This window comes from Aquarana catesbeiana, linkage group LG09 (assembly GCF_042186555.1).
Source record: "Aquarana catesbeiana isolate 2022-GZ linkage group LG09, ASM4218655v1, whole genome shotgun sequence".
In the NCBI taxonomy this organism is placed as follows: Eukaryota; Metazoa; Chordata; class Amphibia; order Anura; family Ranidae; genus Aquarana; species Aquarana catesbeiana.
In genome coordinates this window covers 251,779,735-251,796,551 of record NC_133332.1, presented here as the reverse complement: position 1 = coordinate 251,796,551, position 16,817 = coordinate 251,779,735, and the positions used below count along the sequence as shown (strand labels likewise).

General features: G+C 43.3%; 1 protein-coding gene across 1 annotated transcript in view; it reads right to left on the bottom strand.

Moving 5' to 3' along the window:
• LOC141108510 (uncharacterized) overlaps positions 1-16,817 on the bottom strand; it is an 83,531-nt gene that overhangs the window by 20,068 nt on the left and 46,646 nt on the right. Inside the window, exons 7-10 of the mRNA XM_073600181.1 lie at positions 11,865-12,036; positions 10,428-10,577; positions 7,864-7,988; positions 5,766-5,864 (exon numbers count right to left, since the gene is read on the bottom strand). Of these exons, the coding sequence (XP_073456282.1) occupies positions 5,805-5,864; positions 7,864-7,988; positions 10,428-10,577; positions 11,865-12,036 (507 nt within the window). The 3' untranslated portion in view covers positions 5,766-5,804. The remainder of the gene's footprint in view (positions 1-5,765; positions 5,865-7,863; positions 7,989-10,427; positions 10,578-11,864; positions 12,037-16,817) is intronic.

The window sequence follows — 16,817 nt, the reverse complement described above, 5'->3', positions numbered from 1 at the left end:
TGAATAATCAATGTCCATTTATATAAACATGTCCAAACCTGCATCTTTATGCAAGCATTAAATAACCATGCATCTCTATGCGATTATGCATTCTATGCTTGAACATGCATCTCAATGCAAACATGTACATTTTTGCAAACACGAATAAACATGCATCTTTGTACATCCATGCATGCTTAAGCAAAGATGCATTCTTGTGCAACCATGATCATGTATCTCTATGCAAACATGTATAACCATGTATATTTATGCAAAACATGACAAAAACATGCATCTTTGTGCAATCATGCATTCCGTGCGTTTTTATCAACCGTGCATTCCAGCAACCGTGCGTCTTTAGCAACCGTGCTGCTTCAGCAGGTTTTGCAAGCACCTGCTTAACTGAAGTTGGGCCCCACACTAGACCTGCAGGCTCTAGCCAAGCACGTATGCACTATACTGGAGCTATGCCCACATTTACCCAAACGTGTATATTTAAACATGCATTTAAGTAACAAGATTGCAAGCATGTATACTACGCTGCACCTGCTTATAGAGCAGTCAACACTTTAAAGTGAACTGCTAACCATTCAGGGGTGTTTTAACTTTCAGGTGCACAGTCCCCCCGGATAAGCAGTAAGTATGAAACATAAAATCTTAACTTGTCTTCACATGGTTCTCCCATAGTAAGTACTCACACTTAGTATCTGCTGCCATGTCTCCAGAGGCCTACTAATCCTGTTGCCACATGGCATGGCCGCCCTTCCACTTCCTACCTATATAAAAATAGGCCATACTGAGTGAGCCTGCACCCTCTAGTGGCTGGAGGATAAACCGCAGTCCACATGAGTAAGAGTATATAGCATGATTAACCGCTTGCCGCCCATCTTATGACGGCCAGGTGGCACGGCTCTCGTTCTCGGAGGGCGTCATATGACGTCCTCGCCTACCCGGTCCACCAGGGGGCGTGCGTGCGCTGCCAGCAGCACTCGCCCGCCGTGTCAATGAGGACCCGATGCGCGTGCCCGGCGGCTTTGATGTCCGACAGGCCCCCGCGATTGCCCGTGATCACAGCAGGACCATGGATCTGTGTATGTAAAAACACAGATGCACGTCCTGTCAGAGGAGAGGAGACCGATGGTGTATTCTCAGTACAGAGGAACACTGATCAGTCTCCTCCCCTTGTTAGTCACCTCCCCCTACAGTTAGAATCACCCTCTAGTGTTAACCCTGCCAGTCATATTTATACAGTAATCAGTGCATTTTTATAGCATGGATCGCTGTATAAATGTGAATGGTCTCAAAAATGTGTCAAAAGTGTCCGATATGTCCACCGCAATATCGCAGTCATGATAAAAAAATAAAATAAAATAAAAATATCACAGATCGCCGCCATTACTAGTTAAAAAAAAAAAAAAAAAAAAAATTATAAAAATGCTATAAATCTATCCCCTATTGTGTAGACGCTATATCTTTTGCCCAAACCAATCAATATATGCTTATTCCGTTTTTTTTTTTTTTTCCAGGAATATGTAGAAGAATACATATTGGCCTAAACTGAGGAAAAAAATTGTTTAAAAAAAAAATTGGATATTTATTATAGCAAAAATAAAAAAATTGTGTTTTTTTCAAACTTGTCAGTCTTGTTTTGTTTATAGCGCAAAAAATAAAAACCGCAGAGGTGATCAAATACCACCAAAAAAAAGCTCTATTTGTGGCGAAAAAAAGATAACAATTTCATTTGGGTACAGTGTTGCATGACCGCGCAAGTCTCATTCAAAGTGCGACAGCGCTAAAAGCTAAAAAATGGCTTGGGCAGGAAGGGGGTGAAAATGCCCTGTATTGAGGTGGTTAAACGGCACACTGCTCCCAGTGGCCACCGGGAGAACAGTCAGATTTCTCTCTTTTTAAAAAAAAAAAAAAAAAAAAAAAAAAAAGAGCAAATGCAAACAAATGCAGACTTACCATTCCGGCTGCAGGACTCTGAACATAACAGGAGTCCAATCTTCACCCATCACGGCAAGCTTTGTCATAAAAGACCGCAGGAGACTGGGTCCCCCTTTAATCTGGGGTCCACTCCCCTGGATCTGTATAGCACCCTGCAGGAAAGCACCTTAGTCAAGACAAACACTGCACAGGTTTCCATTACGCAGGGTCCAACGCCGTAAGGCTGCATTACAGGCAAAACCTCAAGGAATCTTCTCTCCTTACCATGAGGCTCAGGTACCATCCATTTTAGCCTTCACGCAATCCGAATGGATCCGATCATAATGCCCTTTACTAAAACATCATTAAGTTTTGAAGAGCTTCAAACAGCCATGACCATCACCTTCAAGACAGTGGCAAAAAAACTGAGGTACTTCCTGTATGGGAGGGGTTATATGGGGGAAAACTTTCTTTCTATTGGTTGCCAGTGTCCAACCACTTAAAGGTAGCGTATAACCCAGATAGTCATTAATATGGTGCTCTGTGTCCCATGGTGTACGATAAAGAAAATGGTATGAACATAGAGAGTGATCTGTTTATAAAAAGTACTGAGCTTAATCAGTTATTACACTATCAGAGTTTTCACCCCCATGGGGTGTTTAATTCGATACCTAGGAGCCAGCTGCATAGGGTTAAAATAATCGTTAGTGATCCACAACAATGTGAAGCAAGATTAAATGAAATGGAAACCAGGCTTGTGAGGTTATCCAGTTTCATTAGTTAAAAAAGGAACGTACAGTGGGGATGGAAAGTATTCAGACCCCCTTAAATTTTTCACTCTTTGTTATATTGCAGCCATTTGCTAAAAATCATTTAAGTTCATTTTTTTCCTCAATGTACACACAGCACCCCATATTGACAGAAAAACACAGAATTGTTGACATTTTTGCACATTTATTAAAAAAGAAAAACTGAAATATCACATGGTCCTTAGTATTCAGACCCTTTGCTCAGTATTTAGTAGAAGCCCCTTTTGATCTAATACAGCCATGAGTCTTTTTGGGAAAGATGCAACAAGTTTTTCACACCTGGATTTGGGGATCCTCTGCCATTCCTCCTTGCAGATCCTCTCCAGTTCTGTCATGTTGGATGGTAAACGTTGCTGAACAGCCATTTTTAGGTCTCTCCAGAGATGCTCAATTGGGTTTAAGTCAGGGCTTTGGCTGGGCCATTCAAGAAAAGCCACTCCTTTGTTATTTTAGCTATGTGCTTAGGGTCATTGTCTTGTTGGACGGTAAACCTTCAGCCCAGTCTGAGGTCCTGAGCACTCGGGAGAAGGTTTTCGTCTAGGATATCCCTGTACTTGGCCACATTCATCTTTCCCTCAATTGCAACCAGTTGTCCTGTCCCTGCAGCTGAAAAACACCCCCATAGCATGATGCTGCCACCACCATGCTTCACTGTTGGGACTGTATTGGACAGGTGATGAGCAGTGCCTGGTTTTCTCCACACATACCGCTTAGAATTAAGGCCAAAAAGTTCTATCTTGATTTAATCAGACCAGAGAATCTTATTTCTCACCATCTTGGAGTCCTTCAGGTGTTTTTTTTTTAGCAAACTCCATGCGGGCTTTCATGTGTCTTGCACTGAGGAGAGGCTTCAGTCGGGCCACTCTGCCATATAGCCCAAACTGGTAGAAGGCTGCAGTGATGGTTGACTTTCTACAACTTTCTCCCATCTCCCGACTGCATCTCTGGAGCTCAGCCACAGTGATCTTTGGGTTCTTCTTTACCTCTCTCACCAAGGCTCTTCTCCCCCAATAGCTCAGTTTGGCCGGACGGCCAGCTCTAGGGAGGGTCCTGGTCATCCCAAACATCTTCCATTTAAGGATTATGGAGGCCACTGTGATCTTAGGAACCTTAAGTGCAGCAGAAATTTTTTTGTAACCTTGGCCAGATCTGTGGCTTGCCACAATTCTGTCTATGAGCTCTTCAGGCAGTTCCTTTGACTTCATGATTCTCATTTGCTCTGACATGCACTGTGAGCTGTAAGGTCTTATATAGACAGGTGTGTGGCTTTCCTAATCAAGTCCAGTCAGTATAATCAAACACAGCTGGACTCGAAGGTGTAGAACCATCTCAAGGATGATCAGAAGAAATGGAAAGCACCTAAATTAAAATTATGAGTGTCACAGCAAAGGGTCTGATTACTTAGGACCATGTGATATTTCAGTTTTTCTTTTTTAATAAATGTGCAAAAATGTCAACAATTCTGTGTTTTTCTGTCAATATGGGGTGCTGTGTGTACAATAATGAGGAAAAAAATGAACTTAAATGATTTTAGCAAATGGCTGCAATATAACAAAGAGTGAAAAATGTAAGGGGGTCTGAATACTTTCCGTCCCCACTGTATACATTTAGCAGAGAAGGCATCACTATAGAAATGATAGGAGAATTCCATTTGTGTCACAGTATCATCCATATTCACTTTGTATCCATAATATCCTTAAACATTGAAAGAATTATCTGAATATTAGTGAATTCCAAGCTCCCCCCTTGTCCTCATATAGAAAAGGTAGAACACTAAGGGATGGATTGGTCAGATCTGACCAAGATACCCCTCCTTGCCCATTAGTAACTTTTTAGAATCCCATAATACAGGGTCATACCCATGTCTATCGTGTATACAATGTAACTCCATGATAAAAAGGCAAGAGTATATCCCATCCACATAAGGGGTATGATATTAGAATCAAAGTTTATTACACTTGCCAATCATCATATGTAATACATGCAATAAAATGTCCATGTGGGTTACTTTACATAGGAGAGACCATTCAGAAAGTTAAAGATAGGATAGCAAGGCACAAATATTCAATCAGAGACAAATTGGTACAGTTGCCTTTAGCAAGACATTATTTGGAGAAAGGACATTCAATTTCCAAATTAAAATTTATGGTACTGGAGGGAATTAATAAGAATAGGAGGGGTGGTAACCAAGAATCCATTCTAAAAAAGCCAGAGGTACATTGGATTAATTTTCTTGATACTATTGCCCCTAAAGGGTTGAATACAGATCTGGATTTATATTTGTTTAGATAGGTGATAATTCATTCGATGTGATGGCCAGATAGTGATACATTGTGTACAGGTTTTCTTTTTGGCAGATTAAACGAGTTGAAGGCTTCTGTTGAAATATGGGAGGGCTCTATGATTTGCTAACCATTTCCCCATGTGTGATATAAGGATGTATAAGAAAAGGATCCAATTTGTAATTGATAGATTACTAATCACATAATTGATTCCAAATGTGTAAAATTATGGTTTTTAAGCCATGTGTGAAACTTTGACTTTAGATGTGTGTTTGGTCTGAAGAAGCATTGCTTGTGAGCCCAAAAATGTAATGAACTTACACATTATGTAAGGATTGTTTGAACTTAGGTTCAATAAAGGAATTTAAAGAGCAGCGATCCTCTGGACTGTTAATTTTATATATACATATATACACATACACACACACACATACACATATATACATATACACACACATACACTCCTGGCTGAATTTATTGTTCATTGGTAAAAGGTTTTCTAGGGCAGCCCCCCCCCCCCCCCCCGTTATTAGCCCAGAAAATGAACATTTTTAACTTGACACATTCAGCTCCCATTGATTTCAATGGGGTTTGGATTTGGCATCTGAACTTCTTTGAAGTTTGCTGAACCCTGCCCAAAACAAACCCAGGCAAGTTCAACTCATCACTATTTACTACAATATAAAAATGTTATGTTGTCATGATATAAGTTTACAAAAACACATTTATTTCACACAATTAAAAATATGTAATGTGAGTAATCAATGACCTTGTCAGCAGTGACATGCCAGGCTATTCTCTGGTACATTTACAAAGCAGATGAGGACTTGTTCATTAACATGCTACTGCGGAGGTTGTATCGTGGAGTCTGAAATGAAGAGACACAAAGAAGCATTTTTAGGAGCCAGCTCCGCTTCTCTTATTCCACATATAGACATGAAAAATTGAATGATCCTAAACTAGAGTTTTTTGGGGTTTTTTTATTGAAAAATGTACTGAGAGAAATACAGCAATTTCCAATGCCAACATCTGAAAATTCAAATTTTCAGCCTTTGGTGCATTTAGCGATTGACACCTGGAACTAGCATGCAACAAGTGAGGGCAGAATTCATTAGAATACCTGTTCTATGGTAGCAACTCTGAAATTGTTAAAGGGGTTGTAAACCTTTGTGTTTTTTCACCTTAATGCATCCTATGCATTAAGGTGAAAAAACACCTTGCAATCACCAGCCCCCTAGCCCCCTGTTTTTCTTACCTGAGCCCCGAATTTTGGTTGGCGCGTTCCCACCGTCCCTGTTTCCACGGGTTCCCGGCTCTTGATTGGATAGATTGATAGCAGCGCAGCCATTGGCTCCCGCTGCCATCAATCAAATCCAATGACGCGGGCGCCGGGGGGGGGTGTGGCCGAGTCCTGCATTCGGTCTCTATGGACGCCGAAGGCTGGACTCGGGAGCGGGCCCGCAAGGTAACCCCCATCGGGAGAGCGCTTTTTCAAGGGGGTTATCTAATGCAGGGGGGAGCCGCAAGAACAGCCGAGGGACCCCAGAAATGGATGTTCGGGGCCACTCTGTGCAAAACGAGCTGCACAGTGGAGGTACGTATGACAAGTTTGTTATTTAAAAAAATTTTTTAAAAATGATCCTTTAGCATCACTTTAAAGCCAAATTCCAGGTATGGATCTTATTGCAGTTATGTTAGCGCACCTGGATCAACGTAGGTGTTCATATTTTATAGCTGTAGGACTGCTGCATTAGTAGAGGATCGCTGTAGCAGGTGCTGCTACTACAGCGATAGCCATAGTCTTCAGGTCCCTGTGCCCTGCTGCATAGTAACCACAGGGGGCGCTCACTCAGCACAGATGCCATTCATAGAATGCCTTGCATTGTTCTCAAATAATTCAAAGTGACTAGACGAGGTGGGGAGGCTTGGCACAAGACGGCATTGATCACTGTAGTAGTGGTGCCTACTAGAGTAGTTCTCCGCTTCCCCAGAGGTGATATCTGCTTACAATAAAATCCATACCTGAAATTCAGCTTTAAAAAGTGTCATGGGAGCCAGGCAGCTGGTATTTTCAGAGGAGCAGCAGCCATTAGTCACCTTCCTATTTCTCTTGGTAAAACTGGCCTTTAAATAGAAACCTGTCCTGAGAACTATATGGAGGTTGCCATTGCTGAACACCTACAAAACGATATCTTGATGATCTTTGGTTTAAATACTATCCAAGTCACTGATCTGTAAACAAGCACACAGATCAGAAAAGTCACAAGGAACTCCCAATCTTCAACTTATTCCGGGTTAAAGATCCTAACTGCCATCAGTATGACAGGCTGGCAACTAGAATGTCCAGATAACACAAAGCCACGGCAGGCCCCATGTTTCTTTCAGAACAGGTTTCCTTTAGTACATGTATTTCATTCCAGAGTTCCCAACACCACACACACCTACAGTGGCCATATCAAGGATGTTCAATTCTCATCGCTGGCTTCTAATCAATACTCAAAATGCAACAGCAAGATCTATGATATTGCAGTGAGGTGCAGAGTCAGAAAAACAGATGTATCCCAGCTTGTCACTACTGGACTTCTACAAATACAAAGTAAACTAAATGATGTACCCTATGCTGTCGTGATACAAACAAGCAGCAAGTAAGCGCAAAATGCCTGATCTGCATACCTTCTCCAGGACAGCAACTGAATGACTATGGCAGCCAGGCAACTAGCATTTTTAGGAGGAGATTATTAGTACGAGAGGGAATATTTTTGTAATCACAGGTCTCTTTAGATATTCTTTTCCTGGTCTGTCATCTCTAAGGGCAACGCTAACAATAGGGAAACCCAATGACAATTTGTTGGCTAATCCTCACTTACTGTTGGTTGGGGGACTTCAATTTTGTAGACCCCTGGTTCCGCGATTCTGCTGCTCCTCCTTCGTCCTCCACTGCGGGATGGAGAGCGAGCTCTTCTCTTCGGTGTGCTGGTCACCTGCTGTATCTCTGTACAGAGAACAATGAGAGTGAGGTGTATTAGAAAAGCACTTTACACTTTTGACATTCACAGGTCCATTTCTAGAGGTTACTCACAAAATTAAATAATGCCTCGCTATAACTATGTACCGACCAGGAGGATCATTGGGTCACTCTCATCTCTGGAAAGAGGGGACAACTACAGAGCTCTCTGCTGCTTGCGAGGAGCAGAGAGCAGGAGATCAGAGTTGTGAAAACCACTGAAAGAACCAACTGATGAAAGATTATGGGAGCATGGTGTAGGCTGCCCTGAGCTGGTTCACATTAGGCAAGCGGTCTACTGGTTGGGTGCTAGAGGATATTTGCTAAAGCACAAAAGAACACCCTGGGGCCCTCACTGTTCATTAAATGTGATAATTGGCAGCAAGGTGCAGACTGCACTGCTGGCAATACACCAAATAGGAGGCAGAGGAGAGAGGGTGAAGGACTACTAAAACAAAGAAGACATCTTTTATTGTTGGGTTACATTCCTAGCAGTACAATACAAAGACCTGATTGATAGGACCCAGGTAAAAAAGAGGAGCTTCCACAATTGGGACCAAGGTGTATGGTAAGCCCATGGGCATCTATAGACCCAGGAACCTGCCCCAACTTTATCACTACTGTTCTGTCAGAGCTCCGACACAGAAGAGAGTAGACAGTGGAGCAAAAACATCATGAGAACCCACAGAGAGAACAGCTGAGAGAAGGAAGGGCCCTCGATCTGCTGTGCGAGGAGCTGAGGGAAGGAAGGACCCCAACTTGCCGTGTCCTGTTCCTGGCTGTGTCTCCTCTTTGTCCATATGCCCACCCAGGAGTAGTTTATACCTGCACTGGCTGTTCTGCCCACACATATGACTTGCAATCACTGCGATACTGTTCTATCCTGAGGAAGTGGACTCTGCAAAGCTTGCCAATGCTATGGAAACCCGATCCATCACTTACTAAATCATTGAGAAACCTACATTTTTAGGTTACATTTTGCTGAAATTTGTAACACATGTTTAGTCTGAGAAGGACATTAGACTTACCATGAGGAATGGAATCTACACATAGGTATTAATATATTGTACCAATTCGTGCTTTTTTTCTTAGGACCATTTGGTCCAATATGTTTTAAAATATTGATATCAATAAAAATTATAATATTTTAAATTTGTGTCTCTATCTGATACCAGTAAGGTCCGCTCAAAGTTTATCGGAATTGTAGTTTAATGACCAGGATGACTGACTTAGTTGACAAGTCCAATCCAAATGAAGCCCAAACTGGGTGAAAGGTAAGGTGTGACATCGCCATACGTTCACAGGGTTCTCCGTTTAAGTGGGCTGCAGAACTTTCATGATCCTAGCAACACCCTTAAGGGTCTGCCAAAAGTCACTCAACTGCCTCCCAACAGCAAGCAGTTAGTGTCCTGGAAATATCCATTCGGAAAGATAATGTACTAACATAACTTCTATACTCACAGACTTATCTCCATATATCGTACAGCAGTTGTGCAGAAGGTCCAAATATTACTGTGCAGTCCCAGTGCATCCCAACAGACCTGTTCAGATACACTCTGGATAACTGTGATAAGGGATGCGGCTGGTACTCACCTATGCCAGGACACCCCATGAATGAAAGGGCCAAATTATTATTTGAGTTTGCAACTACACAGGGCCACCTCCAAAATTTGGGGGCTGTATTTATGGGCTTCTCTTAGCATCAGATGAGTTACCATACAAGTCTACAGCAATTTTGGAAGCAGGTCAAATGCAGGCCAAAAGAATGACAACTGCAGATCAATTACACTGTCAATGAATTTTAAATGTTTTCGGTGTCTAAATGTTATAAAAGTGATGTCACGGACACAAACCCAAAGCCTGTCGTTACTAGATGTGGGTAAATTTGGTGCTGCCATCTCTGCCACTGTCACACAGACCTGGAAATGGCTCACGTCTATCTAGCTGTCAATGAATACACAATGAATAAGAGCTTTTAGTCCTTTGGGGACTCTACCTCTTACTAACGCTGAACACATTGTATGCCTCTGAACACACTGTATGCCATTTCCAGTTAAATCAGCTAAAAACCTAGCATTTGGCAGGAAAAAAGAAAAAAAATTGAGAGACTTCAACACCTGCAATGTGGCCCTCACACCATTAGTAAAGGATTGCATGTAGACTTTTGGAAATTGATTTACTAACCCTGGAGACTGCAAATCTTGTGCAGCTCTGCATAGAAACCAATCAGGTTCCAGTTTTTTTTTTGTCAAAGTTGAATTGAACAAGCTGAAATTAAAAGCCGATTGGCTATCATGCACGGCTGCACCAGATTCTGAGTGCTCCAGTTTTAGTAAATCTCCCCCTTGATGTCAAAACAAAATATGAGATCAGAACCAGGTTTCCAATTATGAAAGGACAGTACAATAGTATTAAGCCAAAACTCACCAAGCTGTACACTGCATATTGAATCCAGTACACTGCCCTTCACAGGGAGCTCATTGAGAAATGAAGGATCTGGAATCCCAGAATCCCCAAACAGCTCTTCCTTCATCAGAATCTTGTCCGAAAAATACTCGGGTTTGTTCAGCAACTTCTCTGCAGAGGACACAGAATGTACAACAAGCTGTTTCTATGATAGTAGAATTCTGACTTGTATAAATTCCATAATAGCACAAAGGTTTAGAATTAACCTGTAAGATCTCTTTACAAACCTCAAGAAAAAAAAAAAAAGACAGTGTGTACCGTGTACTGTAGAGCAGCTGGATCTTTTGCCCACTCTGCCTGGGAAGGATACAGGTAAAGCAGACCTAAGAGCCTTTAGGAAGTCAGATACGGACATTGAATGTGAAGATCTAGCTTGCAATTTACACTGTTGAGGTCAAAGCTCTGTGCAGGCCACTATTTCCTCTGTACTTAGCCCTCAAACCATATTTTTATGGAGCTGGGCCCCCTGTGCTGGAACATAAGTTAACCTTCTCCAAAGTGTTGTCAAAATATTAAAAGGGCACAATCATCTAAAACATCTTTGTATGCTGGAGCACCAATAGTACCTTTCACTGGGATTAACCAAACTCCAATCTGGTGGGGTGGCCATATCTTTTGGACATATAGTAGGTGTGAAGGTCAGGTGTCCATAATATTTTATAGTGCACCTGACAGCTGGTGAGAGGAGAGGTCCTACTAACTGCTGTCCATCATTTCGTTTTAAAGCCTGATTCACACCTATTCAGGTTGCAGTTTGCATATTGCAGGTGCATTTTGCAATACACGCTTTTGATCCATTGAAGTCTATGAAACCAAAAAACAAGTCCCTGGACCTTTCCATAAAATACACAGATGTGAACTACAGCCATAGGAAAGCATGTTAAATGAGCTGTAGTGTGTTTCTGCAAAACTCAGGTTTTTATTGTGGTCTATATCCCCATTGGGGTGACCTTTCTTCACTTTTTCCTTCAAGGACTTCTCTCGATGGAAATAGTGAAAAAATAAATAAATAAATAAAAAAAACCACACACACACCTCTAACAGTGGTTCCTAACCCTACTAACAGAATTAGCGTGTTTTTACTTTGTGTTCCTCTGTAGAAGAAATTCTCATATCTGGAGGTGACAAATGGGAATCTCTGCTGTGGGATGGTAGATAGCAATAAAAACCCTGGCAGAGGAGCTAAACCTTATGGCTTGCTTACACCATTGCACAGCTGTAAGGTTGACATTCCTTCACATGTAACCGAGCGTTAGTGGCATGCCATTCATAAATGTCACCCTAATGCACCTTTGTACATTTTTCCATAAATCCGAAGTCAAGGAAGACTTTATTTCACAATTCAAGTAGTGCTACTGAAATATTAAAAATGGAGTAAATGAGAGGTAGAGTACATACCTGCCTCCCGTATAATAGTCTGCAGTTCAGCTTTTGTTTCCTGCAGCCCCTGGAGCACTTCCAGGCTCTGTCGCTGTACATCACGGTAAGTCACAGAGAAGTAGAGGAGGACCAATAGACCAAGTGAAATGGAGATCTTGCGGGCTATTCCAATCCAGAAAGCAACATTCTCCTGGGAAACAGCCAGAGAAGTGAACATAGACTTCTATGGAGGTCCTAATAAAGCATTTAGTAAAAATAAATAATAAAAATGCACACCACACTGAAAAAGCTATAGATTTCCTTCAAAATACACAATGGAGGGAGAATGGAGATGACAAAGCCACAAAGGGGGGATATTTACTAAAGCTTGTGCACACAGAATCTGGTGCAGCAGTTTATAGTAACCAATGAGCTTCTAACTTCAGCTTGTTCAATTAAACTTTGACAAAATCTAAAAGCCAATTGGTTACTTTGCATAGCTGCACCAGATTTTGTGTGCACCAGCTTTCGTAAATCTCCCCCATAGCGTTTCCCAACTCTGCAGTTAAAGGAGCGGATGCAAATTATTCCCTGGAAGTTTATGGCTATAGAAGTTTTGGGAATAACTGCTGATATGCTCTAATGCGGCCACCTAAATTAATTTCTTGCTCCTCATGTGACTTAAATGTGTTAGTTCACCTTTACCAAACCAAAAAAAAAAAAAAAACACACACTACATATGCAGATAAGGGGTGTCTGTAGAGTATAAAAAAAAAAAAAAAAAACTGTGCAGCTCTGACTAAAGGTGAAAAATGCCCTTGCTATAGGTGTAGGCCATTTACGTTCCTCATGAAGCCCGACCTGAAAATTCCCAGGACATTGCAAAGAGAGGCCTAGCTATTACAGTTCACCTTCACCAAAGGAGTGGGCTCTCAAACTCTGAGTTACTGTATCGGGGCAGAAAATGTGCATGAAAGACGATTTGGATCAGAGAAAGAGCTTGTTTCAGGGATGGTGGAGATAAACAGTAATAGCTAGGCCTCTTAACAGTGGCTGCTGGTGGGGTTTTTTTTTGGGGGGGGCACTAGCACAACTGCCACCCCCGGCTCTAAAAATCGGTTGAAAAAAAACCCCTGGCGGCCACTGTAATCAATGCGCCCGATGCCCTTAAAGGGGCCGGACATATGAATAGGGGGCGGCAGTGGATAAATTCATGCTATGCATGAATCCATCCACTACATATAGTGGGTGGCGAGGAGAGGGGGGGGGGGGGGGGGCACCCATAATGGATGGGCCGCTGCTACTTAGCAACGTTCTGGAAGTATTCAGGTCAGGCTTGCTGAGTTAAGTAAATTACCCACACCTATAGCAAGGGCATTATTCAACTTTGGTCAGAGCTGCAGTCTCGGTTTTTCAGGCGGACCTGATCGAACCCTCCAGTCTCTTCTATGGAGTGGCGGATGTCATGATACCCAACGCCATCCGATCCGGTCCGCCAAAAACAGACGGATGGTGGTCCTATTGTCCGGCGGATCGGATGGAAATGAATGGGTGGTCTGTTTCCATCCGATAGCCCCATAGAGGAGAGCAGGACTGTGTCCGTGTCTACTCTGCACAGTGGCATCGCTTTGGGGCAAAAGCCCACAATCTGGGGCCCATAGCCCAGAGTCTCTGCAAGGGTTCCCAACCACAGGGCCACAGCTGCAGTGTAAATATAAATTAAAGTATAACCAACGCGGCAAAACTTTAGAAAGGGATTAGAAAGCCTGTCAGGTTTATATGGCTGTGCAGCCCAGTTATTGAGACTCTCTACTTATCATGATTACCATTATCACTGAAAATCCCAAATGTTGGGTTACACCCAAACAGTAAGAGGAGGAAGAAAAAAAAAAGTTGCGTCTTTAGTTTTTACTTTATGCCTTAAAGCGGGATTCCGTCCTAAAAAAAAAAAAAAAAAATTAAAGTCAGCAGCTACTAACACTGTAGCTGCTGACTTTAAATAAGTACTTACCTGTCCTGGGTGCCCACGATGTTGGCCACCCGAGGCCGACCCGTCCCTCGGCTCTCGGGTCCCGGCACCGCCATCCTAGGAAAGGGAAACAAGCAGTGGAGCCTTGCGGCTTCACTGCCAGTTTCCTACTGCGCATGCGCGAGCGGCGCTCCGTTCTGTGAATGGCCCCGTGGTGTTCTGGGAACACACACAGTTCCCAGAAGACAACGGGGCCGCTCACCGAGGAGAAGAACTCACCGCGGAATACGAAGAGGCAGATTAGGAAGACTGCCTAGCAACAAGGGTTTAGGTAAGTTTAAATTTATTTTTTTTTAGGATTTTTGGTGATTTTTTTTTTTCAGGGTGGCCCTCCACTTTAAGGAGGTGTATGCTACTAAGTGTGATTGTAAAGTCTAATACTTTCACTGAGGCCAAAAGGTATGGTGAGAGCGGCTTTGAGAGCTGCGGCTTTTACACGAGGGCCACAGTGGTATTTTTCCACCCCTCTTGGGAATGGGTAAGAGGAGACAAACAACCATGCAGCTTTTTTTTTTTTTTTTTAACAGAAAAATGTTTATTGACAAATTAGCATTACATCATAGTCAGCAACATATTTTCATACATGTTCAAGCATATTACAACAATAGATGTGATCTACATCCTGAGGTCATTATCCTATCCCATTATCCATGGTGCAATCGATAAGATCTTTTTAATTCAGGGTGAATTACCAGCTATGATTTTCCCATTGTCTTGCTCTCAATTCTAAAAAGGGTGCCAAAGCCTGGGGGGGGGGGACAAACAGAATTATGCCAGCGCTATGTGGGATACTCTTTAATAAGCATGTTGGAAGGTTATGCGAGGCGGGGGGGAGATCCATCACACGGTCCCACCCCTCCCCGATCCCCTACCCCCAATATCCACCCACGCTGACCATACCTTGTCGAATTTACCTGGACATTGCCTACTTTCATAGGTAAGTTTGTACAGAGGTAATACTAGATCGACCGCCTTTTGCCAGGATTCAAGGGTGGGGGGATTGGCTGATTTCCAATGCAGCATTATCTCCCTCCTGGCATAAAACAGTGAAAAGGTGATACAGAGTTTGGTGTACCTGTCCCCTTCAACCTCCCCCAGGTAGCTCAATAGGAGCACCAAAGTTTCCGCTGGCACTCGTGTCCCTTGCAGTTCGCTCAATTTCCCGGTTACGTCTTCCCAGTAAGTCCGGATTTTAGGACATGCCCAAACCATATGCCAGAATGTCCCAACCTCTGTAGCACATCTAGGACAGCCGGGCTCAAGGTGCAGGTATATGCTGGTCATTCTATGCGGGGTGTAGTACGCCCTGTGAATTAACTTTAGTTGAATGAACCTGTCTTTAGCCGCTATCATAGTTGGGATGTAGGTAGATACAGTCTTCCCATTCCTCCTCCCCCAGGGCTGGAATGTCCTCCCTCCATTTATCTAGGGAACGGGTGGATTTTTTGTCATGGGCTACCATCAGAGATAAAGGGTGGAGAGGGGTTTCCCCATTACACTGGAGATCAGCAGGCATTCAATAGAGTCAGGTTCAAGTGTCAGCATTTCTGCAAACTGAGCCCTCATAGCATGTCTCAGTTGCCAGTACCTGAATTCAAAAGAGTTGGGCAATGAGTATAGACGTTTCAGTTCCGAGAAGGGCATAATCGTCCCGTAATGCACAATATGGTTTAGAGTGGTAATCCCCCACTTAGCCCATTGGGATGGATCCGGTATGTCGTATAGATGGGAAAGTGTGATATTCCCCCAAATTGGCGTGTGTGGGGATATGCAGCTTGGTTTGTGGTATATCGCTCTAGCCTCCTGCCAAACCCTGATTGTTGTCTTCATGGGAGCCATCAGGGAGTGGGGAGCTTTGTTCCCCGGAAACACCAGATTGCTCAGTGCCGTGTAGGACCCCAGGACAGCCGCCTCCAGTCTCACCGCCGGATTTTGCCTGGGCTGGGAGAACCACCAGCGTACCGTGACAAGGACAGCCACCCAGTAGTATATGAGGAAGTTAGGCATCGCCAAACTTCCACCCGATAGGGGAAGGTTATGCACTTTGTCACTCTAGGTGGTCTCGCAGCCCAAACAAACGTGGTCAAAACGCCCTCAAGACGCCTAAAAAAGGCCTTGGGTATATGTGATGGGGTGTTGCGGAAAAAAAAATATAAAAATTTCGGAAGGAAAATCATTTTCAGGAGATTGACTCTGCCCACCGGTGTCAGTGGAAGGGTACGCCATGCTGCACATTTGGCCGTTAGTTGGGACATAAGGGGTTGTACATTCTTCTCTATGAATTCTCGTGTAATACCCGTAATCTTTATACCCAAGTAGGTGAATTCCTCAACCCACTTGAGAGGGGTGCCTGTGTCCAACCTAGGAGAGGAAGAATGTAGTGGGAATAGGACCGACTTGCCCCAGTTTATATGGATACCCAAGAATCTACAAAACCTCTCAAATAAATCTAAAGCCCTCTGCAATGATCAGGAGGTGTCTGCAAGATAGAGCAGGGTGTCGTCTGCATAGAGGGACACCTTCTCCTCCACCATACCTACCACCAGGGCTTTTTTTTTCTCAGACAATAGGTGCAGGAAGTCCCCCTTTCCGAGTCACCCCTTTTCTCCGCCCCCTACCCACCTCCCAGTACCGTCCCTTTTAGACAATATAGAACCAATCATTTTGAAGTAATTTGTATGGCATTTGGTAATGATATCAAGAAAAGCAGTAAAATAGATCCCCTGCAGAAATAGATTAGGCCCACCATTCCTTTATCTACATCCTCTTCTCAGTCTTCCCACAAGCACTTTCCCCCCACTTTCTGCATTCCCTTATCTACCACCCCCCCCCACTTGAACCCCTGCTCCCCCCAATTCCCTTCTTTCCACACACACACACTCTGCTCTTCCTTGCCCACTGCACCCCACTTTCAGCATTCCCTTATCTACCTGTGCTCTTGAGGTTCCTTCACCCCAATCCCT